The 25,976-nt window shown below is 42.6% G+C and overlaps 1 protein-coding gene across 2 annotated transcripts in view; it reads right to left on the bottom strand.

The window, feature by feature from the left end:
- The window catches only part of RANBP10 (RAN binding protein 10), a 93,119-nt gene that overhangs the window by 18,391 nt on the left and 48,752 nt on the right, over positions 1–25,976 (bottom strand). For both annotated transcript variants that reach the window (XM_026113224.2, XM_064519291.1), the window contains exons 5-8: positions 19,393–19,415; positions 10,238–10,422; positions 4,016–4,128; positions 382–490 (exon numbers count right to left, since the gene is read on the bottom strand). In XM_026113224.2, the coding sequence (XP_025969009.1) occupies positions 382–490; positions 4,016–4,128; positions 10,238–10,422; positions 19,393–19,415 (430 nt within the window). The remainder of the gene's footprint in view (positions 1–381; positions 491–4,015; positions 4,129–10,237; positions 10,423–19,392; positions 19,416–25,976) is intronic.

Raw genomic sequence — 25,976 nt, forward strand, 5'->3', positions numbered from 1 at the left:
TATAGCCCCTTTCCATAAATTTGTCTTTCTAGGAACCTCCCCAGTGACCATCACTTGCTGCAGTGTTGCAAAATCTCCACAGGATAAACAAAGGCCATCTGTGAAGGTGCTTCTAGCAGTCAGCAGGGCTAAAATTTTGCCAGCCTCTGCCTGATTCATGAGGCAAAGCTATACTGGGTTTCAGCAGTGACAAAAGGGCTATGCCTGCATTGCTACGAGCTCTGTGCCAGGGAGCGAACCTATGTCCTCTCCCACCTGCTTCCAAAGGGATCTCAAACAGCTTAAATTCAGACCACGGTTTGCAGCCTGACTGGATGGCTGGGCAGCCTCTTACTTGTCTCCACATTTCAGCATAGGGAGTATAAGGCTATTCATACTTACTTTAACATGAAGAGCAGGTTGGGATTATGTTCTAGGAGACCAGGATAGAGTTGCTGGGTGGCTTCTATAGCTTCTCCCACTCTGCCGGCTAATACTAGCTTCTGTATTCCTGAAAGCAAAAGGAAAGCTATTGACACACAAGATGGAACCACAAGAACAGCCAGAGCAGTTACAGAAAGAAGTTCCCACAGAGCTCCCCACTTACACCTTGTACGAGGGCTACAGAGAACTGGGTGACCTCCACATTTTGTTTATTATGGATTAAGAGGAGAAAAAAACCCGTGAAAATGAGGGAGAATCTGCCGGTACTCTTATCGGATCTGAGGGCTTAAACCACAGCATGGGACTGCTTCCCCACTCTCCCTATCTCTCAGTGAAATTTAATTTTACCATCAAAACTGGGCTGCTGTAATTTCCATTATGTTCCAACAGAAATAACTTGACCTGGCCAGCAATGAAGATGTGGCACCTGCAAGCAAACTCCAGGAATCAGGTATTGACTGTACATTTCTGGGAAAGGCAGGGAGATAAAGCAGAAGCCATATAGCATACTGTGTGTTCATGTCCCAGGTACGTTCCTTTGACGGGACAGAAGACACAAGTGCGAGACATGCAGTCACTGATCCCATGCCAGGGAAGCTGTTAATCTGCAAAGATTCACAGTTTCTTGTTTTCTAAATGTACTTAAACTAAAAATGTATTGCATTTCCCTTTCTGTTTATTCCAGGACTTCTTACAAACAGCAGAGAGAAAGTTTCAAATCCCCTGTGAGCTGTTTTGCAAGCAGAGGCATGAGTAATAACAGGCTGCAACTTTCAAAGGTTGCACAAACCGTGAGAAGTTGAAAACAGAGCCCAGTAGACCTCATTACCAACCCCAGTAGCAATCTGAAATGACATGTCTTGGCTCCCATTTATCAAGGTCTACTTGTTTGTTATCACCTTAAAGCTAAAATCAAAGATACAGCTCTTACACCAATGTGTGTTGCATAGTGTCCTACACACCATTCTCTGTTTCTTTATTTAGTTACACATCGGTTTCATATCTTACTACTTTTGACAGCTCTCTTCTTTGCCTTGGTTGGCAACTTTCACAGATGTCTCTACCTTTTGTATTTTCCCTTCTGTTTCGCCATCTGTTTTCCTTTGCCCATTTCTCTCCATTTCCCTGTACTTTTATAACACCTTTTATTTAAAAGTGCAAAACTCAGACATCTATCATCACAGAATCACAGAATGGCTGAGGTTGGAAGGGACCTCTGGAGATCATCTAGTCCAACCCCCCTTTCTCAAGCAGGGTCACCTAGAGCAGGTGGCACAGGATCACGTCCAGGAAGGTTTTGAAGGTATCTCCAGAGGAGACTCCGCAGTCTCTCTAGGCAACCTGTTCCAGTGCTCTGTCACCCTCACAGGAAAGTTTTTCCTCATATTCAGATGAAATTTCCTGTGTTTCAGTTTGTGCCCATTTGCCTCTCATCCTGTCACTGGGCACCACTGAAAATAGTCTGATCCTGTCCTCTTTACACCTTCTGTTCAGATATTTATACACACTGGTACGATCCCCCTTCAGTCTTCTCTTCTCCAGGCTAAACAGGCCCAACTCTCTCAGCCTTTCCTCATAGGAGTGACGTGCCCTAATCATTTTCATAGCCCTGTGCTGGACTCTCTCCAACAGCTCCATGTCTCTCTTGTAGCGGAGAGCCCAGAACTGGACACAGTACTCCAGACACGGCCTCCTCAGGGCTGAGCAGAGGGCAAGGATCACCTCCCTCGACCTGCTGGCAACACTCTTCCTAATGCAGCCCAGGATACATTGGCCTTCTTGGACACAGGGGCACATTGCTGGCTCATGGCTAACTTGCTGACCACCAGGACTCCCAGGTCGTTCTCCACAGAGTTGCTTTCCGGAAGGTCAACCTCCAACCCGTACTGGTGCATGGGGTTATTCCTCCCTAGGTGCAGGACCCTGCACTTGCCTTTGTTGAACTTCAGGAGCTTCCTCTCCACCCAGCTCTCCAGCCTGTCCAGGTCTCTCTCAATGGCAGCACAGCCGCTGGTGTATCAGCCACTCTTCCCAGTTTTGTATCATCAGCAAACTTGCTGAGGGTGCATTCTGTCCCTTCATCCACGTCACTGATGAATAAATTGAACAATACTGGACCCAGTATTGACCCCTGGGGTACACCACTAGCTACAGGCCTCCAACTAAACTCTGTGCCGCTGATCACAACCCTTTGAACTCTGCCATTCAGCCCGTTCTCAGTCCACCTCACTGTCCACTCATCTAGCCCACGATCATCTTACTTCCCTCCTGCCTGCCTTGTCTCCTGTCCTCAAACAAGACTGCATTGTCTCACATGCTTCCTACAGGGCCTTACCAATAAAGCCCATTCCAGTAAGAACACTGGTTGGGGTCAGGGCTGCATAATGCATGATCTGGAAAGCATAAAGCCCATCAACACCACCAATGCAATGGCACTAATAGGCAGCAGCTACAAATTATTTTGGGTACTAAGCAGAGAATTCTTTAAACCTGAATGCTGGCTAAGCCCATGTAATGTATGTAGCAACAGCTACAAAGGGACATGATACACCCAATACAGAACAACCACATGAGAAACTCTTCACAAAGGGAAGAGAAATGCGTGGAGCAGGACACAGCCTGTATTCAACAGCCAGCAGAATGCAGAAAATGCACCAGTATTCTGTGACTCTGCAGTTTGAGCCCATGAATAGAATGGGTAAAAAAAAAAAAAAAAAACACACAAAAACACAGCACAAGAAAGCTGGGGGGGAACCAAGAGCATTTGCAGCCCTATAAACTGAGAGAGGCATTGCTTTGGAGGAAATAGACCATCAACTAGTGTGAGCTAAGCACTTTTGGTTATGAATATGCACAATCCTCAATATGCAAAAAATTTACCTGACGACAAAATGCGCAAAGCAAGTGGAAGACTCATTAACTCTGACAGCTGTAGTGAAAATAGGCTGATACATTTGGATCTCTACAATCATGCTAATGAAACTGTTCCTACTGCCAAAGATCGAACCAAACAATCCAAATCCTTAAGAATCTCTGGTGCATAGTAACATCAGTTTAGTTAAAGTCAAAGATAACCAGTTCTACTCATCAATTTGGCACTACCTCCAAGAAAACACCTGCCCTGGTACTAGCTGTTTATCCTGAAGTGTGAAACTCCTAGACTCAAAGCTGAGAGTCACCACACCTCTTCCAATTAGGGCAGGGGATATTCCGGTATTCATTTTCTTCAGAACTGAGAAAAAATGACCAAGCTGATCAGACAGCTTAGTCTCCTCACATTGCCAGGCACGCAGGTCATTTCTCAGAGCAGATAAGGAAAAGAAGCAAAGAGCAGCTCTTCAGGCAAAGATAGAGAGGGCAGAGAAGACAGAGGGATGAGGATAAAAACGCTCACAGGAGTGGTTCCCAAGCTCTATTGACCCACAGGCAACAACACTAAGTCAGAAGTGTGCTGTGAGCAGCTTCATACTTTATTCCTCTGCCAGTCACAGCTTTCACTTCTAGATTTCCTGTGGTTACAGCACCGCAGAGTCCTGAAGATAACGTGCAGCCAGCATGCCACACTTTGGGAACAGCTGCCCAAGAGACTTACTTTGTCTATTCTTTATTGAGGTCTGCTCTTCCTGGATTGTGGTGTCTGTTACTCTGGCAAAGGCAGCTGCTGTTGAACAGTACCCATGATGAACCAAATAGGAAGAAACCATACTAGAAAATAAGAAAATATGAACAGAAGAACACGCATTGGTAAAACACAGCAACCAGACTGGAGAAAAAAACACCAATATGACAGAAGTTGCAATTTCAGTGACCAAACTCTGTTTGGTTAGGACAGAATCAGGGTTCTACTTTGGGGTCTAGACAGTGCTAATTTACAAGATGGGCAACTGAGGAGGATAGGCAAAAAAAAAAAAAAAAGGAAAAAAGAAAAGATCCCCATAACATACAATACACAGACAACACAGGCAGTATTTATTTATTAACTGCTGCCCAAGAGTTATTTGGAAGAGATCTGCAGTGTGTTACTGCCAGCAACCTGTCAGCAACACAGATAGAGCCCCCTCCTCCTATACAAACAGGAAATCCAAAACTCTGAGAGGTTCATGGTTTTCAGGTAGATTTGAAAAAAGTTTTCTGGTCCTGAATTTCAGGTATCACTCCTTTTGTCAGGAATTATTTAATTGGTAATTGAATCTCCTTATGAATTGTACAAATTCACAGACACTTTCATCTGCTCATTTACGAGGCATGGACTGTTAGCATTGCTTTTACAAACATGAACACATTTTTAAGTTGTGCTTCCATAAAATGTTAAGTGGGGCAAAAAAGGAAAAAGTACTATCACTGTCAGAAAATTAACACAACAAAAGGTCTTTCTGAACAGCCAATTTCTGAAGCATTTAGTTCTGTGCCTTCTCAGGATATGTCAGGTAGAAGTTAATGGTAACTGGGCTTCAATGAAACCTGAAATCCCAGTATTTCAAAGCTTCTAGTGATGAATCCCAAAATAGGCTTCTAACAGTGAAGCTGGTATTTATTCAATCCAGTCAGGAAATGGCTCCAAACACATGTTAAGCTTGGTCATTTCAGTACAGAAAAGAACTATTTTAGGAGTCTGCAATAACTTCCAGGTGTCTAACACTGTAAGCAGGTTTCTAATTTTTAAAACTTGCCCAGGAATCACTGCAGAATTGTATCTGATCACTGTCCATACAAGACATGCCTTTTGCAAGGCTTCTTGTTCCAAGATGCACCCACACACAGATGTAGTACGGTATAAACAGGCTTAATAGAACACACATGTCTCACTGTCAAGCACGGCAACCAGGTGGCCCTGGTTTAGCTAGGCTGAAACACTGAGCATACTGATCCGGGTTGGCAGGAACTGGCAGGAAAGGCCAACATTCATTTCAGTTTAACTCAGTAGCCAGAGTCAGAGGCTCACTGCTGCATGGATTTAAATGCTCTACTACAAAGCCATGTGAAAACCTCCCTGTGCTGCGTCTGTCCCTGGTATCACCTCTGTGTTGGTACAGAGCAGTGTAATAAGCAGGTCACTAACAGTCAAGATTTTCAGCAATGACTTATCAGTTGGATTAGTCAACTACTTACTATAGCAGAATGCTGTATACTCTCTATTCAGTAGCATTTTTGCATCCGAGGGTACCTCTCCTGAAGTTCTGGGGGAACATTATTGCTCTCCAATGTGGGCTACGTGACATGTTCATGCAGACAACAAAACCTTTCAGAATCCCACGTTCTCCTGTGATTTGTCTTTGCTCCCAGACAGTTAAACCTATCAATGGCCAAAGAAATAGCTTTTACCATATGGGAACCATGCTTGGAATATCCTGAAAGCAGAAGTGCCCAAATCATAGCAGCACCTATCTGTGTGCTGCATCTAGTGGTGCTTCTTTCAGCTGGAGTGGTCATGGTGGTGGCAGAGAGGCCTATATTGTCTGTGGCTTTTCTTCTACAAAGCAAAATTGACTGCACACTTCTCTGTATAAATTAGGTACAGCTCTCCTCCTTCCGGCACGCAATCATTTAGACTCTCAAATGAACAATGCTGAATCCTCCTGCATTACCAGAAATAGGAGACAATGCAGTTTCTTCTCCCACAATCAGCCCTACTAGCTGATCTCAAGTTTCAGGTGACTCCTATTTGGATTCTTCACAGCAAGACCTAAAAAGATTAGAGAACCTACAAGACTATAACAACACACAAAGAAAACTAGATGCCCATTTGTCTCCTTTTCAAGGTTTCAAGCACTTAATCAGCCTCTCTTTGATGGCATATCCAGGAGCACAACACAGATCAAAAATTCTGCTACACTAATTCTTCTTCCTCTACCCTCCAGAGAGGTATTCCCTATAGCAAGTTTTACTGGAGACAGCTTCTCTATGATTAAGCCTTTCAGGATTTGTCAGGGAGGAAAATCTTTGAAGGGAAGGTGAGTCTGCTCATGATGCTTAATTGCAGGGTTGCAGAACAAGTAAGATGCAACCAATCCTACTAAACCACAAGAAAGACAATATTGGCCCAAGAGCTCTAAAGATGAAACAGCTGGACTGCCAACATGGGGTAATAGCCCCATGTTAAAACTGCTTAAAACTGCCTAGGAAGAGGAGGAAGATGTAAAATGTGCTGCTGATTTTTAAAAAGAATCTGAAAGGAGATATGAAGAGCTCTAGATCAGTGACCACAAGAACTCCACCACGCAGTCCACCAGGTACATCAGGAGAAACAATTCTGAAGAAAAAAACGAGCAAACACAGGGATAAACTGGCCCTATTGCAGCAGATGGTGAAATTCTTGAAGGGAATCAGGAAACAGGTAGAACGCAGATCTGGCTGGTGCAGACTACTTGGTTGTCCAAAGGTATTTCACAGAATCCTTCAGCAAAGGCTCTCAAAGAAACTACACTACCATGTGATAAGAGGAAAGGCCCTAATCCAGCTAATTCGGTTAAATAATAGAATGATAAAAAGTGGTCAGCTTTACCAGGGGAGGGAAAACACTGGAGCCGCACAGGCACCTGTGCTATTGACATATTCATAAAACAAAGCTAGATGGACCAGTGCTCTGACCCAGTACAGGTGGTTTTATGTTCCAAAATGCAGGGCGTGTACTTTTTCCTGAATAAGATGCCTTTTGTGTCCTAAGAACTAAGCATTTAAGTGTTTCCACTAAAATATCAATGAAGCTCTTCACCGTTGCTTTTTTTTTTTGGCAGGGGGAGGAGAGGGGGGGCTGCTAAGCAAGCTTTTCAAAAGCGGATGCCTAAGTCTTTCCACAGCCTGTCAAGATGTTTCAGAGAGTGAAATGACCTCATACAGACAACAATCCAGTATGTCAGAACGTAAAGACTCTAAGCGCATCCATGCTGAGCCAGACCAAACATCCAGTTAGCCCAGTATCTTGTAACCATCCAACTGGCAAAAGCAAATGCCTAGAAAAAAATAAAGGAACAAAGGCATGTATGAAATGATACTTCACAAAACCCTTCCGGCTTCCCTTATTTGCCAAAGACTTTCTGTCCTAGAGGTGCTATCTCTAGACATGGCAGCCCCGGATAGATTTTTCTTTTACTAATCTGTCCAGTCACTTTTTAAATGTGTAGCTTTCACAGTATTCTGCAGCAAAGAATCTCGCAGTTTTAAGTCATTGCTATATGAAAAAAAATCCTTTAGCTTATTCCAGACTCGCCACCTTGTTAACTTCATGTGATGCCCTTTAGTCCTTCCACTAGCAAAAACAGTATGGTTCCTTTGTCACCTTCTCCAGCCTATTCAAGATTTTTGATAGACCTCTGAATTACCCCTCAAAACTGTCTCTTTCCAATGCTGAGGGACAGTATAGTTGTCCTTTGCCTAACAGCCATTCCGTAGCTTTGCAAATCCTTTCTTCCATGCTTTTTTCAGTTCTACTAGATACTTTTGGAGATTAAAGAACCAAAACATCACACGGTATTTAAGTTCAGGGTACCCCACAGATTCACACAGTTACAAGATGGTTTTTGTCCTCTATTTTCCCCCTAATAAATCCTAGCATTCCGTTTTTTCTGCTCGCTACCAAAAAATATGATATATACCAAAAAGCTGATCTTTGAGTGCAATGATTCATCATAACCCAAAGATCTCACTCCTGAAGGGTCATAGTCAGTTCAAAACCCATCATCAGTCTATCTGTAAAGTTACAACACATTCCACCCACGTGCACTGATCTCCTTTCATCTGTGCTGAATCTCATCTGCCATCTCACTGCCTGCTCACTCACCTTTGGAAGGTCATTCCCATAGTTCCTCTCCAACACCTTTCACTTTGCTAGCCTCAGTAGCTCGGTATCCTCAACAAACTGTGTCATTTCACTGTTCAACCCCTTCTCCAAGTCATCTCTGAATATGCTCAACAGCACAGACACCAGCACACATCCAAGCAGAACTCTACGGCCACCTCTTCCATTCTGAGAATCTCTCTTTCCCTCTCTCTCCTCTCTTTTAAACAACTCTTTATCTACATCAGGATAGTTCCCCCCAACCACCACAGCAAGGGAACATCCCAAAAGTCTTTTGGACTTCCAAAACAAAGACAGCAGCCCAAGAACTATATCTACAGGCCTGCTGACTCCCCTTCATAAAAGTCACATCCTATTTCTCAATGTGCTCAGAATATCTACCCTCAGTTGCATCCCTACAGATTTATCCAAGACAGACATCAAGGTTCTCTCAGCCCATTGCTCCCTACTTCTCTTCTGAAACCCTTCATGAAATATGCCATCATATGCACCACCTTCTCCTCCTCTTGGACAAAGGCACTCCAGAGAGAAACTTCATTCCACAGCCAGAAGCTCACCTGTTTTCTCCTTGAGTCCCACTAGGACTCTGGGTAAATACCAACTGGTCTCAGAGCCTTTCTCCTTTTCCTCCCATCTATTTCTTCCAGCACTTACTTGACATTTCAATCCCAGGCACATCCTCTGCCAAGTCCCTCACAAAAAAGGGTGCCAGCATGACAACTTACCCCTTTTCTGCCACGCCAAACACACAGGCAAAGAATTCATTTAGCTTCTCTGTTGTGGCCTTACCTTCCCCAAGGGCCTCTTTTTCTACTTCAATTCTCTATCGGCAGTCCCCACAGACTCTCTGGCAGGCCCCAAGCTCCTGATTTGCTTTAAAACAGATATTAGTATTAGGTGTTCTTCAAAGTCTTTGTTGGCCAGCCTAATTATCTGTAAATGACTAATACAAGGCTGGCAGAAAACAAGAACAGTCACATGGATCCAGCCTTCACTGTAACTAAGTTTCCCGGATGAGACAGTGACCAGTATCAGGTGTTTAGGGAAAGAATATAGTAAAAAGGGCAGAAAGTTTTCTGTGGTAATTAAATAGCAGCAGTTCAATGAGCTGAGACAGAGCAATAGCTATAAACTTGAAGGTTTAAAATATAACTATGGAATAGCCTCCATGAACTAGTGGGAATGTTTCAATGTGTATCTTTTAAAATCCACTTATACTTAGACCACTATAACTTCCTGCAGCAGGAAGGCCCACACTTTAATCATGTGCTTCATGAAGAAGTATTTAATTCTGTTTTTTTTTTTTTTTTTTAAGCCTGGAGGTGCTTGTTCTCTAATTCCTGTGTTTTGAGAAACAGTGAATAATCACTCTAGTCCCACTCTTCAGGGCATAAATGATTGAGAGGCAACTACTGTCTATTTCCCTAAATTACCTCTTCCAAGCTATGGAGCCTTACTCAACATTGTCTTTTTTCAGACAGAAGATACTCCTGACCTCTGATAACCTGTCTTGTCTGAACCTGCTATAGTTCCTCTCAATCCTTTTTGCAACGGGATGACCAGAGATGCATTCAGGATTCAGAAATGTATAAAGTGCCACAATTGTGTTTCCAGCTTAGCTTGGTCTGTGAGCCTTTGAATTAGGCTATTATTTGTTCTTTCATTTCTGTATCCAACTAACTTATGTCATAACTTTTTTCATACAATAGAGAGGTTTTATGGTTTCCTCTCCACTCCCCCTTTCCCAGTGCATTATCTCAGACTGTGTGGTCTTCCATTCCTGCAAGCTTTTGTGCAGTCGTTGGCTGAAAACTCCCATATCCTTTAAAATTTTAAACAGCAGTCATCTACACAGGAAAGACAAATAAATAGCAAAACAGGGTAAAGCAATGCACGTTACATTTAAGCAAAATGCACTGATTGGTAGTTTTTTGCCCTAAGAAGCTCTAAATACACATGAAAAAAAGCATTTAAAGCCTAACAGAACTAAAGAAACTGAACAGCAATGCAATGACTTACTTCTGCAGCATGGCTTGCCACTCGCCTAGTCTGTCTCCTATGGGAAACCGCTTAATGGTGCTCTGAATCTTCGCTCGCCACTCCCTCATGTAGTCCTCAATGTCGAACACAAACGGCTGCTGCCCAAAATTGGCATCGACTATCTCTCCTGGAGTCTGGAGACCCACTGTGGGATAGAGATTTGACTGTGAAGAAACAAAAAGAAAGGAATCTATATTAAACCTCAACTTTCCCTTTTCTGGTTGCAGTTACATGGTTTGGTAAAACAAAAGAACTATTCTTTAAACTGAAACGTGATAGAAAAGAAGAGGCAACAGGCCCTTCACAGGTAAATCTCAGGGTAGGTACCCCATGACTAATCATGCAGTTATTAAAATTTATTGCATAAAACCAGAACACTGGGTTAAATCGCCCAGCATATTGTGATCTGCGTCACAGCTGCTGCCTGTGGCATGTCCACTTTCTGGATTAGTTTCCTGCTATCTCTATAACAGTTAAACACCCAGTAAATAATAATAAAAAAATTATGGGGCCATGATTTCAATCAGCAGGTCTAAGTGTTCTCCATTGCTTCAGCTGACCTCTCTTACTCCTTGACAGGAAGCTGCTATCAACTTTACATCCCTGATGAAGAGGGAATGGAGAGTAGTGGAGATGAAAGGTTAGGCCTTCGATGATCCCAAGACAGCAAGTCATCCACATGAGAAACTCCACCACTGACAACTGAATTTCCTTTTCATTTAAGAACAAGCTTATGGATACAATTTGAAGCTCTGAGCCCCCTGAAACATGGGGAAAAGAGAAAGGTTATCAGTGTGAAAATACCTCTGTAATTTTGCCAATAATTCAGCTTCCAGGAAAGATCTAACTGAAAACAGGCAGTCAAAATCTTCAGAGGTTCACTGAATTCAGGCTATTTTAAGAACAAGCACATGGATACCAACTGAAGCTTTGAGGCTTCCCTGCCCCCAAATGTGGGGGAAAGGGTACTAGAAAAGGTACAGCGTTACCAGGTTCTCACTCTGGAAACATCTTTTAACAGCATCTTCCAAAGTCACCTCACTTTTCTATAGCACACGTTACTTTTCTGTTTGCAACGCAAGTATACTTCAGTAACCCTCTGATTCACAGCATCTGCTGACTGCCCGTGGGGCTCGAGAAGAAACCTCTCCCATGCCACTCATAAATTATTTGCTGTTAGATTTTTACATTTTGTTCTAAAGTAAGTACTGGAGACTGCTACAGCTAGAAACAAGAAACAAGGCAAGGCACACCGATGAATCTAGCGAAATTAAATCTGGAAGATGTCTGGTTGAGATGTCCTGCTCATGGCTGAACTCATGTCAGACTGTGGATCAGTGGAAAAGCAGACTTCTCTCTCCAGGTCAGAACAGCAAGGACTTCTTGTGGTTAGACTGTCCTCCTAAAGAACATCAGGAGGATTCTCTCCTCCTCTATAGCAAGGGACATGGGCTTTCCTAAGATTATCTGGAAAATTTCTTAACCACATTCTTCACCATTGCAGGGACCTGAGGCAATGTAATTGATCTCCACTTGGGACATACCTTAGTTGTGGGTTTTACTTTTTACTAACTGTGTTAAGATTGTTATGAGGTGAAAATCAGCAGAATGCTAATCACATTAGCAAGAATGGAGACAGAATGTTGAGGAAAATGATTATTCCTCTCTGCTTGACACTCGTGTGGCTTCATCTGAAATACTGTGTCCAGTTTTACCCTTCCTGCTCCCTCTCCCCAGCATAAGAAAGACATTCATAAACTGAGTATGGTCCAGCAGACGCCTGCTAAGATGGTCAGAGAGCTGGAGCACATGGTATACAAGAAGAGGCTGAGGGAACTGGACTTGTTTAGCTTGGAGAAGAGAAGGCAAAATGAGAAATCTAACTGAAGTCTTCTACTACCAAGAGAGAGGTTATAAAAAGACAGAGACAGATTCTTCTCAGGGTTGTTCAGTGAAAGGACAAGAGGCAAAGGGCACAAGTCGTAATCAGAGAAATTCTGATGGGATGTTAGGAAGAAATTCATTGTGGGGATGGTTAAGGACTGAAACAGGTTCTCAGAGAGACTGTGGCATCTCTGTCATTGAAGATTTTCAAAACTCAGCTCAGTAAGGTCCTGAGCAGCCTGCTCTAGCTTTGAAATTAACTCCTCTAAGAGCAGGTGGTTAGACTACATGATCTCCAGAGATATCTTCCAGCCTAAATTCTTTGAGGATCCTACTGTTTTGTGGGTTGTGGTCTGCAGTCGGACCAAACACCTGTTTGCAAATCTCTAGCAAGAATGTGACTGATGATCTGAGAATCAAGGGTTTGGAAAAAACAGCAATTATCTATGGGGTAATAAGATGGTAAAGAAACAAGCCATGCATATTAGCCCAAATGAGATCTCTCTTTATTCTCACAACAGAGAGGAGCAAAGCAATAATGGAAGCTCCAACAATAATGAGGATCTACTGCAGCAGTACAACTCCCTGACAATAAACAGGCTACCGAGACTTAGGGGAAATAGTCTCATTTTGGAAAAGGCACAGCACAACTGCTAAGCAGTCCCTTTCAGCCCACTCTACTGGGATTGTATACAGATAGTCAGATACTACTTCACACTGGTTCCCTCTTCTTTCCTCTTCAGCTTTAGAGGTGTGTGGCTGGTACTGTATATTTCTGGAATCTCAAATATCAATGGAAAAAATGAATCTATAAATACAGGCTAGGAAATGACATCGTAAAACAGGATGACTACATTGCTCCTGACTCAGTACACCTCCTCCTTTCACCTCCTCAAACCCAAGAAGCCAGTGGGTTAGAGGTGTGTAAAGAAAACATACATGATAAATGAGAAGCCCCCAGAGGGTAATGTCATATCTAAAGTCAGGCTCTCTTTTCCTTTAAATCTAGGTGACAACAAGGAAATATTTCTAATTAGGGATCAGATCTTTTCCACAGTCCGTACTTTACACTTCTTAACTGCTTGGTATTATGAATGCAGGAACTTCCAAAGGCACAAATCAGACCCCCAAAATATTGAGGCGCTAGAAGCCAAAACCCCAAGCCCCGAAGTATTGCCTATTTTTCAGACACTTCTTGATCTGTTCATCTTTGAGGGGAAGATGCCTACCCCCAACTAGTCTCAACTCCTCTCAGGGTTAGAACTCCATTTTGCACACATGGCATGTGTCTTCTGTTTAGCAATGTCAGCAACTACACAAACCACCACCACCTTGCCAGATGCAGGGAGACACCATCCTAGAGCCCACTAGCTGATGCTTCTCCTGCCAAGTTCCTCAGACACACTTTCCCAGTGACTTTTGAACCACCTCTTCCCTCTGATCTTGATGGTCCGTTCCTCACATCCCCCTAGTTTCTTTCGACTTTTTCTTTAACTGCCGCCTCCTTTTGTGTCCCTGCAATTCCTGTCTGGGCTCTTCCATGTTCTCCTTTTTTAGATTTCCTACTCTCCTCACATACCTGCTTCAGGAGACTGCCAGGCAGGATAAAACTGAAATGGTCTTGCACAATGAGTGAGGTAGACAGGTTTAAGTGCTGATTTAAATTGATAAAAGAGGGGAAAACTCTCTTTGTGGGATATTCATTTCTACCTGCAAGTAGTTATTTTCATATTAACTTCAGCTTGTGCTACGCTAAATTGCAATTTTTTCCATCAATGCAAACAAATTCATATAAATGTAAACATTCTTCAGAGGGAACTGAAACAGAGAGCAAGCTGAAGCAAGTATGCTTCAATGAGTATCAGAATTATCACAAGGAAATGCGATTTTCAATCTACAGTATCCATTTCAACTCCCAATTATTGCAAACATTGCAAAATACTGTTTTCATCACTTGCCTCTGGAAGCAAAAGTCTGCAACATGCACTTCAAGGAGACAATTTCGAGGCTGGCAACGTGTTGAAGGGTCACATTAATTCCTTCTGTAATCTCACTGATGTCAACAGAATCACTCTAGAAGTTAACTAAGCTTGAAAGCTGGAAAAGCAATGGTTTTTATTGCCCGGTTTTCTCAATGATGTGTGCTAGCAGGCAACTCCAAAATTGCATAGGCTGTAACTCAAGAGAAAGCTTTCACTCTACAGCCTCTCTCACGTGGATTTCAGTAATTAGGTATATAATAGAGAGCGTACCAAGAAAATGCATGTTGGGCGGCTCAAATCAGAGAACCTCAAGGTCATTAGATGGGTCACTCAGGTAACACCATTACTTCCATTCCCATTTGCAGTTAAATTTTGGACTGCATTTATATCTGCTGTATGGCATTTGTTTTCTCTTCTTTACCTTGAAAAGAATTGATACTGTGCTTCAGTCTGAATCACAATGCTATAATAAATCAAAAGTATTATTTACAAGTTATATCAACTTCGAATTCCCTACTACACCAAGACTTCTACGATCTCTGTCTACAGTCTTTATAATTAAACCAAAAGTCTAACTTGGGTTTGAGGTCCCCTCTCTCAAAAAAGAGCAGTGTCCTTAACTGCCTGGAAGAAAAACCAAGAAGCCACGGATGGAGGAAGTGAGTGGAACAGAAGTCTACAAGAGTGAGGGAAGAAGGAAGTAATTCAAGGGAAGGATATCTGAAAACGAAGATGAGAATGACAGAAGCTAGGGGCAGACATCCTTAGGATGCAGCTGACAGCAGAGCAACTGAGCCACTTGGAGAGGACTCTCTCAAATTCACAATGAGGCAGTAGTCTCCTGCAACGGCTGGCATCCCCAGTTAGAGGGTGAAATGACTCAGCTAAGCCTCTCTCACCCTCTTCCTAGAGACCAATTATCTCATGGTGGATAATTCTCCATAGTAAGAAGACTTATGGGGCATTCACCATTCTCCTTTCTGGCTCAGAAAAAGAGCATTATGGATTAGCTGCTGCTCTAAAAGCCAGAAGCAAAATTCCACAGAAAAAAAAGGAAACCAACACTAGCTGGAAAAAGACAAAGAGATACCATTTAACCACTGAAAACTGTGCCTCTATATATTTGAATAGTTGATCCAAAAAACACCTGACAAGATCTTCCCCCTGTTTAACATGAAAACAAAATCTCCTCTCTGTATGAGACACGCATGAACAAGCATCATACTCTACAAGGATTATCTGGTGAGATCTAGAAACAGAAGGATATGGGGAGGCCCCGGGCTCAGAAGGGCTTTGAATTCAACCTCAGCAGCACTGCCAGACCTTGTTACTGTAACAGCCCTCCTGCGTGCTCTGTTCCAGTGCATCTTCCTCAAATGTTTATCACCTACCTATAGCAGAGACTTCACATTGCCATGAACAGCCTACAAGTGGACATTTAATGTATACATTAATCCACTGTGCACGAACTTCTGGATCAAAAAGATGCAATTCAGGCTAAAAAGGACAGATATTTCAGTCTGCCAAATCTGCCAAGTACTATACAGCAACACTTTAGCTGTAAGTGACAAAACTGTAACTTACACTTCAGCTGTGTAGCTGTGTGTTTTAGTCTCTCTGACAGCTACTTCTGATTGACAAGAGACTAAATAGTAATGACCTATCACAATATGAAGACTGCTCTCATCTCAGAAAGAGGAGCAGTCTAGCTAAACGAGAAGACAAAATGGTGAAAAAATTAGAAGGAAGATTTTAAAACAGATTATCTAGGCTGAAAGCCTTGTAACTCTTAATGTAATCTGTATCCAGAGTGAAAACTAAGAGCAACTAAAAGAAGGGGTATAGCACAGAAATCTCATCTTGCTACCAGATGCAAGGCTGCCACAAGACTTTCCACCAAAAGGTTCACATTGATGAACAGAGAAAATATTCTTCTACTTTAATAACCTTCATTTGGACCAAGTGAATAAAATATTGTAAAATAATTCACAGAAAGAGAACACTGGATGCAATACTAAAAAATGACAAAGATGTTTTCCATTGGATTTATAAGAACCATAATGGTCTGAGAGACATAACTTCTGCGAACACTGAGAGGACTTGCCTTGGAGCCAGAGACCAAGACTGCTTAGTAGGAAGTACCTGTTTCGTCAACTTTAACAGTTTAAATACATTCTGTCCTTTCCACAACATCAGAGCAGGAGTTGTTCCAGATACAGATTACTATCTGTGAAATTAACACTTCCACATTGCTTGAACTCTACAGCAACACTCAAAAGCAGGAGAGATCTCACTGCACACGTATATTTGTAAATATCAGTGTACATCTCCTGAGAGAGGGCAACTGAGTATTTAATTCCACTGTTGCTGGAGCTGGGAAAATCCCTCTGGCAGTCTGAGCAGCGTAAGATATGTTTCATCTGCTTTTAATGAAACCACTCTGTTGACATGTCACTGAGAAAAGTTCCTTTCCTTCTGTGAACCTGGTGTGCAAGCAGAGCCCTGCAATACAAGTAGCATGTCTGAACTACCCAGGGATGGCCACACTGCTAAATAAAATGTCAGGAAATGACTGCTAGCCCTGCAGGCAAATCATGCATATTGTTTTATGTCCACACTACACAGAACTCAGTTGGGATCTTCTCTGGATCCGAAATGGTGTCTCTCACACCTTTAGACCTAAATATTATTGTGCATGTGTTTTGCTCAGTTTGAATGCCGAAAATAATGTGAAGACTATGTTGTAGCCCACCAAAATAGTGCTTTCCTTGAATGAAAGAGCATATCTCAGAATCAATTTGGGAGGGACTTCTGCGGGTCCATCTAGTCCAACATCCCACTCAAACCATGGCCAAATACATCAGATTACTCAAGGGCAATTAGATCAGCTTCCTCAGGTATGTGTTGCATGCCCAGGCAATGGCCCAGAGAATGGGCCTTTGAGAATGAAAAGCCTGCCGGTACTGTTGAAGGACAGCATAGGATGGAGCAACCTGGTGTAGTCTCATACAGTCTTTTGGTTCCTTGAGTTTTGGCTCCTTGAGTGAACAACTCCAGAACTTTCACTTTCAAAGAGCTGGAGAGCGAGAGCAGTGTGGATGTTCAGGGTTCAGCGCTCACACTTGCTCCCTGACCCTCTTTTATTTAACAGGGTAGATATATCAGTAAAAATAAGCAATATCCACTCAGTTCTGAAAAATATCTTAACTGTGACACTGCCAAACAATTAGTGCAGGATGTGTAACACATTGATTACTCCAGCCACGGCACCAGAGGAACTGAGGATGGCAAAAGTGATACAAGTCCTTTAAAAGATTCCTGATGGAGCCAAGGAACTACAGAGAAGGCAATCTCCTTTCACAGTGGATACACTGGTAGAATCTGTATTAAAACACTGAAATAGCAAGTGCATGGGAAAATGTACTGCAGAAAGGTCAGTATGGATCTTAAAAATGTAAGTAATTTCTAAAAAATTTCAGTTCTTCGAAAAGGACTCAATAAACATGCACCCAAGGGCAACCCACTTGATAAGAGCGTACCTGAATTTTCAAAATGCTTTAACTCTGGGTGCTTACCAATAGCTTTTTAAAGAAACTAATTGGGCAGGGGATAAGAAGAAAGGATTGTCCCGATAATGTCCTATAAATAGGAAATAATAGAAATAAAGGGTAGCAATTAATGGACAATTTTCCCAATGGAGGAAAATTACCAGGAAAACTACCACTGTTTGTTACCACTCAGGAAACAGTGTCAAAGTTACTATGGACAAACACTGTAAAAGCTTCAGCTTATTGTCCAATGAGAATAAAAGAAGCTCTTTAGTCACCATTGGGAAATCAACATAACACAAAATGTAAATCATCAGCATGCCTGTGCATAAAAAACAGCATGCCCAAGTATCCAGCAATGAGCACAGCTCTGGTGACCCCTAATTCAGAAATTCAAACTAGTAGGGGTCAAGAGAAGGGTATCAGAGACAATCAGAAGTTACAGAAAGGGCTTCTTTCTACAAAAGCAAACTAAGTAACTGGAACTCCTTCAGGACAGACACCAAGTGGGGTACGGCAGAGATCTGTATAGCCATAAATCACATTGGGAAATTGAATAGGGAGTGCTATTCATTATTTGTCGCAACACAAAAACTACAGGCAACAAATAAAAATTTTCACAGGAGGTATACAACAAAGAAAAGCAAGTATTTTTCCACACAACACGGAAGTCAACCACGAAACTTGATCCCTGTGGAGGCCAAAAGCATCAACCAGTTATGAAGACTAAGAAGCTCCACAGAGGAAATTCATTTGGGATTCTTAAACACAAAGACAGGAGTGCAACCTGGGGGCCAAGAAGTTCTATGGGTCACTGCAAGAGAAATGGACTCAGTGGATTGCTAAATGCTTAAACTGGTTTTATCTTCTTTTTCTGAACATCTGCTCCTGTTATAGACAGGATCCTTGATCTAGGCAGACCTTAGGTCTGAAAAGGAACAACCTCTCCCACAACCCACTGGCTACCACTGAGAAAGCTGTGCTTTTGGAAGAACCAATTGCATGTTATTGCTTGGTATAACCTCAGCTGGTTTAACCGCATTCAAGAACAATTCAGTATAGTGGCTGGTGAATCACAGAAATAACCACCAATTCTGAACAGATGCTGAACGTATTCCTGTAGCAATTCCATGAGCTGGTTACTGATCATGGCTTGTCAAAGGCTTGTCAAAAAACATTGAAATGAGCGTGCAGGCCATGACCAGCTGACCCCAAACTTCCTTCACAGAAATACCTTTCCCTGATCACCATCTTGGAAAAGGAAGGACTCCATTGCTGCAAGATTTGGACAAGAGAGGAAGAAGCAGACAATAACATGTTAGGCATTTCTGTGCTTTCTGCTGACAGGACATGAGCAGCTACTCAAGTGTCTGCATATGCTGAATCTCAAGTGAACGACGACATACTGTGTTCCCCACAGTCGAAGCTGCATTTGGAAGACAGTGACCTGCAATGAAGTGTGATTCTGTGCTTTAATTCCAGGAGAAGGTGCAATATATTCTTACTGGTGGTGAGGGAGGGCAGAAGGCCTGTGAGCAGCCTGCATACCTAGCTGTAGAATTACGAAATTTCAGAAAAGGGAGCACTTTCATCCATATCATTCATTAATGTGTGTTACCATTTTAACAGGGCATCAGACAAAATATATCGCACCCCCAAACTCTTCCCCCTCCCTTATATTTGCATCCCTAGTTAAAATACTGAAAATAGATGTACTTACAGGGAGGTCTGTAAAGGCTATACCTGTGGGGGGAAAAATATTAGAATTAAAAAGACAAAGGATTTTTTCCCTACTTGGCTACATCCTTAACATGCTACAAAAAGTTAGTACATTTCACTAAATCAGCTCCGACCCTGCAGTTCACCATCTCTCATATTTAGAAGCAACTTCCCTCCCCAGCCCGCTCCTCTGCAAGGGTTTGCATCTGGAAAAAAGATTCATGGAAAAGCCTGAATTTCTCAGACATCTCTCCCAATAGTTTGAGCTTCCAAAAAGCAGCTCCTCTTTTCTTTGCTTCTCCGTCTGTTACTATGAAGTCAATTTTCAAGACTCACTTTGGTTTTAGAAAGAGAAGTACTATAATGTTGCTTTGGTTTGGTCTATAGCTACTTCTTCTTACCAGCCAGAGATAGGTATGAACATTAAATGTTTTGCATTACTGCTGGGGAATGGCCTTGCAACAGGACCAATTCGCAGCCTGGAACACCTTCTGAGAAGCAATGTGTAAAGAACAGCTTCATCCTCAATTATGCTCTTACAAATATAAGAGATTGGAAAAAGTGTATGGTTTCCCTTTTTACTTCTATTTGACACGGCAGAAAAGAGATATCACTTAAGTAGAGGCAGATGCCTAAAGTTGCTAAAAGATTTGCAGCCAGAGGTACTGGAAAACACTCACAGCTACAAACATAACCAGGCTACCCACCAAGAGTTTGCAAAACTCCTGCACGAGCCTGAGGGTACAGATTTGCAATACTTTTCATCTGATTTAGATGTGAGCTACCACTTAAGGGGATGGTGCCTTTCCTCCCTCCCCCATGGTGTGTGCCCTGCCATCTACCTTATGCTGAATCCAGCAGCTGGGCAGCAGTATGGTGAGACAGATCAGCCACCTCGCACCAAGGCAAGACCAAGCCAATGTACCAGAAATAACAGTTGCTTTCAGCAAGATCTATTGTCACTGGACTAAATGCTACTGCTGAGGGGACAGAGAAATCCAACCACTTAATATTAAGAAAGAATGGGTCACCGGCTGAGGTTGAGGTGTGTCAGATGGCTACACAGGAATGTAGTCTACCTTGCTGTAAAGGCATAAAATGGCAGGGATCCCCAAAGGTCAGTAAAACACACCTGCAGCCACTGAGTAACACCACCATCCTTGAGTCACTCTCACCCATAGCACAGGGGAAACTGTTGCAATGCACTCTTCACCTTATTAGGTTGAACTTAATTAATGTTTTAAACTAATGTTTTAGAAAACACAGTCCCATACACATACGCCTATCAATTCCTCCTGCCCCAGTCAGGGAAAGGCCGGTATCCACACCAGTATAACCAGTTCTGACATACGTCCCATCTCGCAGCCACACAAGAATCCATTTTGTGTCCCAGTGAGATGCACTGTAGCCTGCACAGAAGGAAGAGCATACCATTCTCTGTTTTTAATTTTAAGACTATTTATGTTGAGCACTGTTCAGCCAGAAACCAAGAGCTGCAATGTAACATTACCACATTAGCCTGAAATGGTAGTTTAAACTCATTTTTAGGAGTCAAAGTAGGAAACAAACAATCACTGTTTGAAACGAAACAGATTTAAGATCAAATGCTCAGAAAAAAATCCTGGACTGTGACTAGTCAATAAGGGTTAATTAACACCATGACAGTTCAGAGCTTGTCTGTTGAATACCCTCTCTACAGTCCAAACAAAAAATTTAGGATCAACATACAAGCAATGTCGAATATATAATTGAAAAAAAAATTGGTAACCTTTTCTCTCATCCTATCACTTCGTTTTGTCTGCTCACTTACTCTTCTGCACACTGTGTGTGTCCTCCTCCAAACTTGTTTTTCATGGCTGTCCCCCCACCACAGGCATAAGCTTCATAATTGTTTCATTTAGCTGGATGAAAGTCTGTGCCTATCCTTAAAACAGAATGAGGCTAATCTCCCTGACCCTGCAGTCTACTGGAGTCCTCTGCCCCACAGCAACCCTCAGAGGCAAAGGTGGCCCAGCTATCCCAGGAGAAGACTCCTGTAGCTGCACCTCTGCAGCTGCATCAAGCACCCAGGCAAACATGCAGTTTTCAAGTGGACTATAAGATGGGTGGAAAATTGGCTGGACTGACAGGATCAAAGGGTTGTGCTCAGCGGCACAAAGTCCAACCGGTGTCCCTCAGGGATCAACACTAAGGCCATTACTGTTTAATATGTTTATTAACAACCTGGAGGACGGCACACAGCGCACTGTCAGGAAGTTCACAGATGATATCGGACAGGGGAGCGGTCACTACGCTGGAAGGCAGGGCTGCTATTCAGAAAGGCCTTAATGGGCTGGAGAAATGACCCAGCACAAACCCCATGAAGCTCAACAAAAGCAAGTGAAAAGTCCTTCCTCTGGATTGCAGTATTCCCACAAAAACAGGACAAAAGCAGGACAGCCTGGGGCCGAATGGACAGAAATCAGATCTGCAGAAAAGGACATGGGTCCCACTGCACAAGTTGAACAGGAGGCAGCAACATGCCCTGGCAGTGAAACAGGCCAACAGCATCCTGGGCTGTGTTGGTAAGAGTGTAGGAAGCAGGCTGAGGGAAGAGATTAGTCCCCTCTGTTCAGCACTTGTGAGTCCATACCTGGAGTACCATGTTCCGTTTTGGGCTCCCCAATACAAGAAAGACAGTGACAGGCAAGACCAGCAGAGGCCACCAGGACAGTCAGGAGGCTCAGGCCACATGATACATGAGGAAAGGCTGAGGGAAATGGGTTTGTTCAGTCTTAAGAACAGAAGATGCAGGGGGGATGTTATTGCTGCCTAGAACTACCTAATGGGAGGGTACAGGAAACATAAAGCCAGACTTTTTTCAGAAGCGCCTAGTGACAGGAGACAGGAGGCAATAGAGACAAGTTGCAGGAAGGGAAATTCTTATTAGATATTAGGAAAAAAAATTCAACAGGAGGGTGGTCAGACATTGCAATGGGATCAGAGAGGCTGTGGTATCTCCATTCTTGAAGACAGTAAAAACCTGAGAAACTTCTAGTTGGCACTGCTTTCAGTACAGGGTTAGATGGATGACCTCCAGAAATCCTTTTCAACCTAAATTATTCCATAATTCTTTAAATAAACTTTCCACACTGCCTTTAAATTAAGGGATTTATATGTTTTGCTCCCTCTATTCCATAACTAAGACCAATAAATGCTTTATTCAGTGTACAGATCTAGAAATCTGCTGCACAAATATGTCTACTTAGAGAGAGTTCATCCAGAATCTGTACCTCTACGTCCCTGCATCCAACAAAGTCAAGAGCAGAAAGCAAAAGAATCACAGCTTTTACTAGTTAGCTGAATTTGAATGGAATTGAATTTAAACTGCACTCTGTCTCTGCAACACTTCCAAAGTCTAGATTCAATTTAGAGTAACAAACTTCAGGAATTTAAAGACTTAAGAACCAGACAACTCAAGAGCTCAGGAAGCAAGAGCAAGGGTATACAAAGTAAGTCCATGATGTTAATCTGATCAGCATAATAGTGATAAAAAAGCATTAAGTTTACATGAAGATTCACTGCTAGGAGACAGTGTGACCAGGCACCGAGTTCCCAGGAGGGCAACTGAACAAAGACTGCCCTTTCCCTTCTTCACACACCCCAAAGGTTGCTCCAGGACAGATATGCACTTAATCTGGTGGAGAGGGATGAGCAAAGCTATATATATATCCCTCGTCCCACCACTTTCACCTACCATCTAACCAAAGGACTTTCACCATTCCATGACTACCAAACACCTGCATGCATCCTTGTGCATAAAAGCTGGGAGATCTTCCAGCCAGTCCTAGCCTCCATCCAGCAACAATCATCCTGTCTGCCTCACAACTGGCCATTTTCTCCATAGTATGCTTCAGAATTAAATTTGCACAAGACAACAGGCACTTCGGTGGTCGGCCACGACATTCCACTTGGTATATAACAGGGTATTCCTCTGGCTTCTGTTTAGGTAGCCATTTTACAGGGAACCCAAAAGCAGTGCTAACGGATTGCAATAAGCAACAATACATTCAGCAAGATGGGCATCTTAAAGAGTAACTGTGAAATGTCAACACATGAAATACTTGAAAACTTCTACAACTTCCTTCTGAGGAGAAGCACTATTAAACATACACATCCCCACACACTCCTGGAAACATCACCATCCAACGAAGCCACTTGGTAAAACTGTTCTTACAGAGGAACTAGGCTGCAGTCAACTTTGATATTTTCCATGCATTTTAAATTTAGTTTATCCATAAAGTCTTGTTTTAAACCTCCCAATGCTCTCGCTTTCTGTAAGCTGGGTTTGAGGACAAATTTGTTAAATCTGAGCAAAGCTGGAAAGAACATTCGTGGGTCTCTATGACAGACAGATTTCTTCATTTTCCCCCAACGTTCCTGTTAATGTCTAAACTGGTTGCAGAATGAGTATTTTACTTTACAGGTTAACTTGGCCTTTCCAAGTACCTGCACTAGAAATCAGACAGACTACATGAAGCTGTCTATGCCAGGACTTTAGAGCCGTGCATGCTGTTTTTACAGTCCTGCTGGTCTATAGTTCAGCACGATCTACTCTCAAAGTCTGAGAACTGAAACACTCACACAGCAGTCCTTGAGCAAACTCATCCACTTAGCCAGAAACCGGTAGCAGTCACATTCCCTTATCATTTGCTACTTCCCAGACTCTCTGCTTAATGGCTGGAGCCCCAACATTTCTCACATTTCTCCTCCTGTCTTTCTTAATTCACACTCACAACACATCTAGCAACATCTCATCATCTTTTTTCTGGCCATGACTCTGCTTAGAACTTGTCAAAAGTGTTTCATCAGCAGCCAGAAAAAGATATTCAAGACATTCCACAGAACAGAGAGTTAAGACTGTGTAAGATGCTAAAACAAACAGTTTCCCTGTGACATCTACAAACAAAGTTCAAGACCTAGCTCCAGCCAGAACATCCAAAATTTGCAATGGCCAAGTGAACAGCTTTTCTATGGTGATCCTGATGGATCTGATTAAATGGAAAAGTATGGAGACAATGGAAGGTCATAGTTAAGAAATAGGAGAAAATTGCAAAGAGAACAAAGGAGGGGAGAGTCTAAACAACAGATGAAGAGGAGAGAAAGAAAAAGCTGAAGAGAGAATACCATCCTGCTCTATTCTTTAGGGAAAGAGTAAAGCTACAGCATTTCCCTTAAAAGCAAGACACATTCAAATGCCCAGAGGCAGGGCACTGAAACCTTGCTTTCAAACTAACTGGCATTGCAAAGGGGCTTATTAACCTCATAAATATTTTTGATATCTACAGCAAAATTACACAATGACCTCTTTTCCTGAGAGGAGATATATACAGCTTCAGCATCTAAAGATGCTGTGCCAGGGAACACCAAGGAAAAGCACATTCATCCCCTTCCTGATAAACCTTGGGTTTACACAACACAGAAATGAGATGCTCTGTTTAGCGTTAAGTATCACGAAACGTTCAAGATCTTCATGGAGATACTTCTACCAGTGCACAAAGGGTCTTGACTTCCAAGTAAATCACTGCTCCTGTCTCCCTCCAGTCTTGGATCCTCTGCTGACACGTGTCTCACCCCTCCTCTCACACTTACTCTGTTCAGTGATGATGAGAAGCTGTCTCACAGCCAGGCGACTGGTATCTTTGGTTATGCAGCGCTAAGATATGCTGTCCTCAGCATCGAATGAGAAGCACGTCTTCTCTTGAACCCCGTGTTTCTCTATTAGTGGCAAAAATAGACAGTCTTGGCCCTTAACAACAGTCTTTCTGGCTGAAGTTTTCGTTTTGATTTTGTAAGAATACAGTAAAATGCTCCAGCAGCTGTTGTGGGGATCAGCACAGTAATGACTGAGAGCCTGCTTCTCCCCAGTACTTCGACCACACTGCCTTCTACACACATCATCTCTCCTCTCTGAGCATAATCATGGTGCCACTACAGCTGAAGGAGGAGCAGGTAAATGAATGAGCCAGTTGTGAAAATTCAGGAGCTTCTCTCACCTATGATTTTCTCATACATATCATGTCTCATACGACTACATCTGAAAAGCCCAAGAGGAGGATACCCAGGAGACAATGACATCGATAATCCACTGTTGTTCTGTAGGCAGAGTTTAATTTAATTCCCTTTCTTTCCTACTCCTTCCCACAGGCCTTGTTCACAGCTGGGGTAGGCTGCCCTCCATGGGATCATTCAGCGTCAGATTAGAAAACACAAGCTTTCCACCAGAGAGAACTATCTTTGAAAGAAAAGGAGCACTAAAAATAAAGAAAGGAAGACTAAGCAATTTCACTGTGGCAAACACCTCCAAATGTCCCAAACAAAACAAAAAACTGAGCAGAACCTGAGGCAAAGAATCAGGAGACTGTAATAATGAAAAGTGATACAAAAGTCACTGAACTGTTCTTTTTGTTTGGCTACATCTGCCCAGACAGCATGGCTTTAACATGGCTTACATAGCTATAACAACAGCATGGATTAAAGTAAAGCAAGTGTCAACATTCCCAGAGAATTTCAACTGACATCCTCTCTACTCTGCCAACTCCTGGC

The sequence above is a fragment of the Dromaius novaehollandiae genome, chromosome 13 (genome assembly GCF_036370855.1).
Source record: "Dromaius novaehollandiae isolate bDroNov1 chromosome 13, bDroNov1.hap1, whole genome shotgun sequence".
NCBI classification, from domain to species: Eukaryota; Metazoa; Chordata; class Aves; order Casuariiformes; family Dromaiidae; genus Dromaius; species Dromaius novaehollandiae.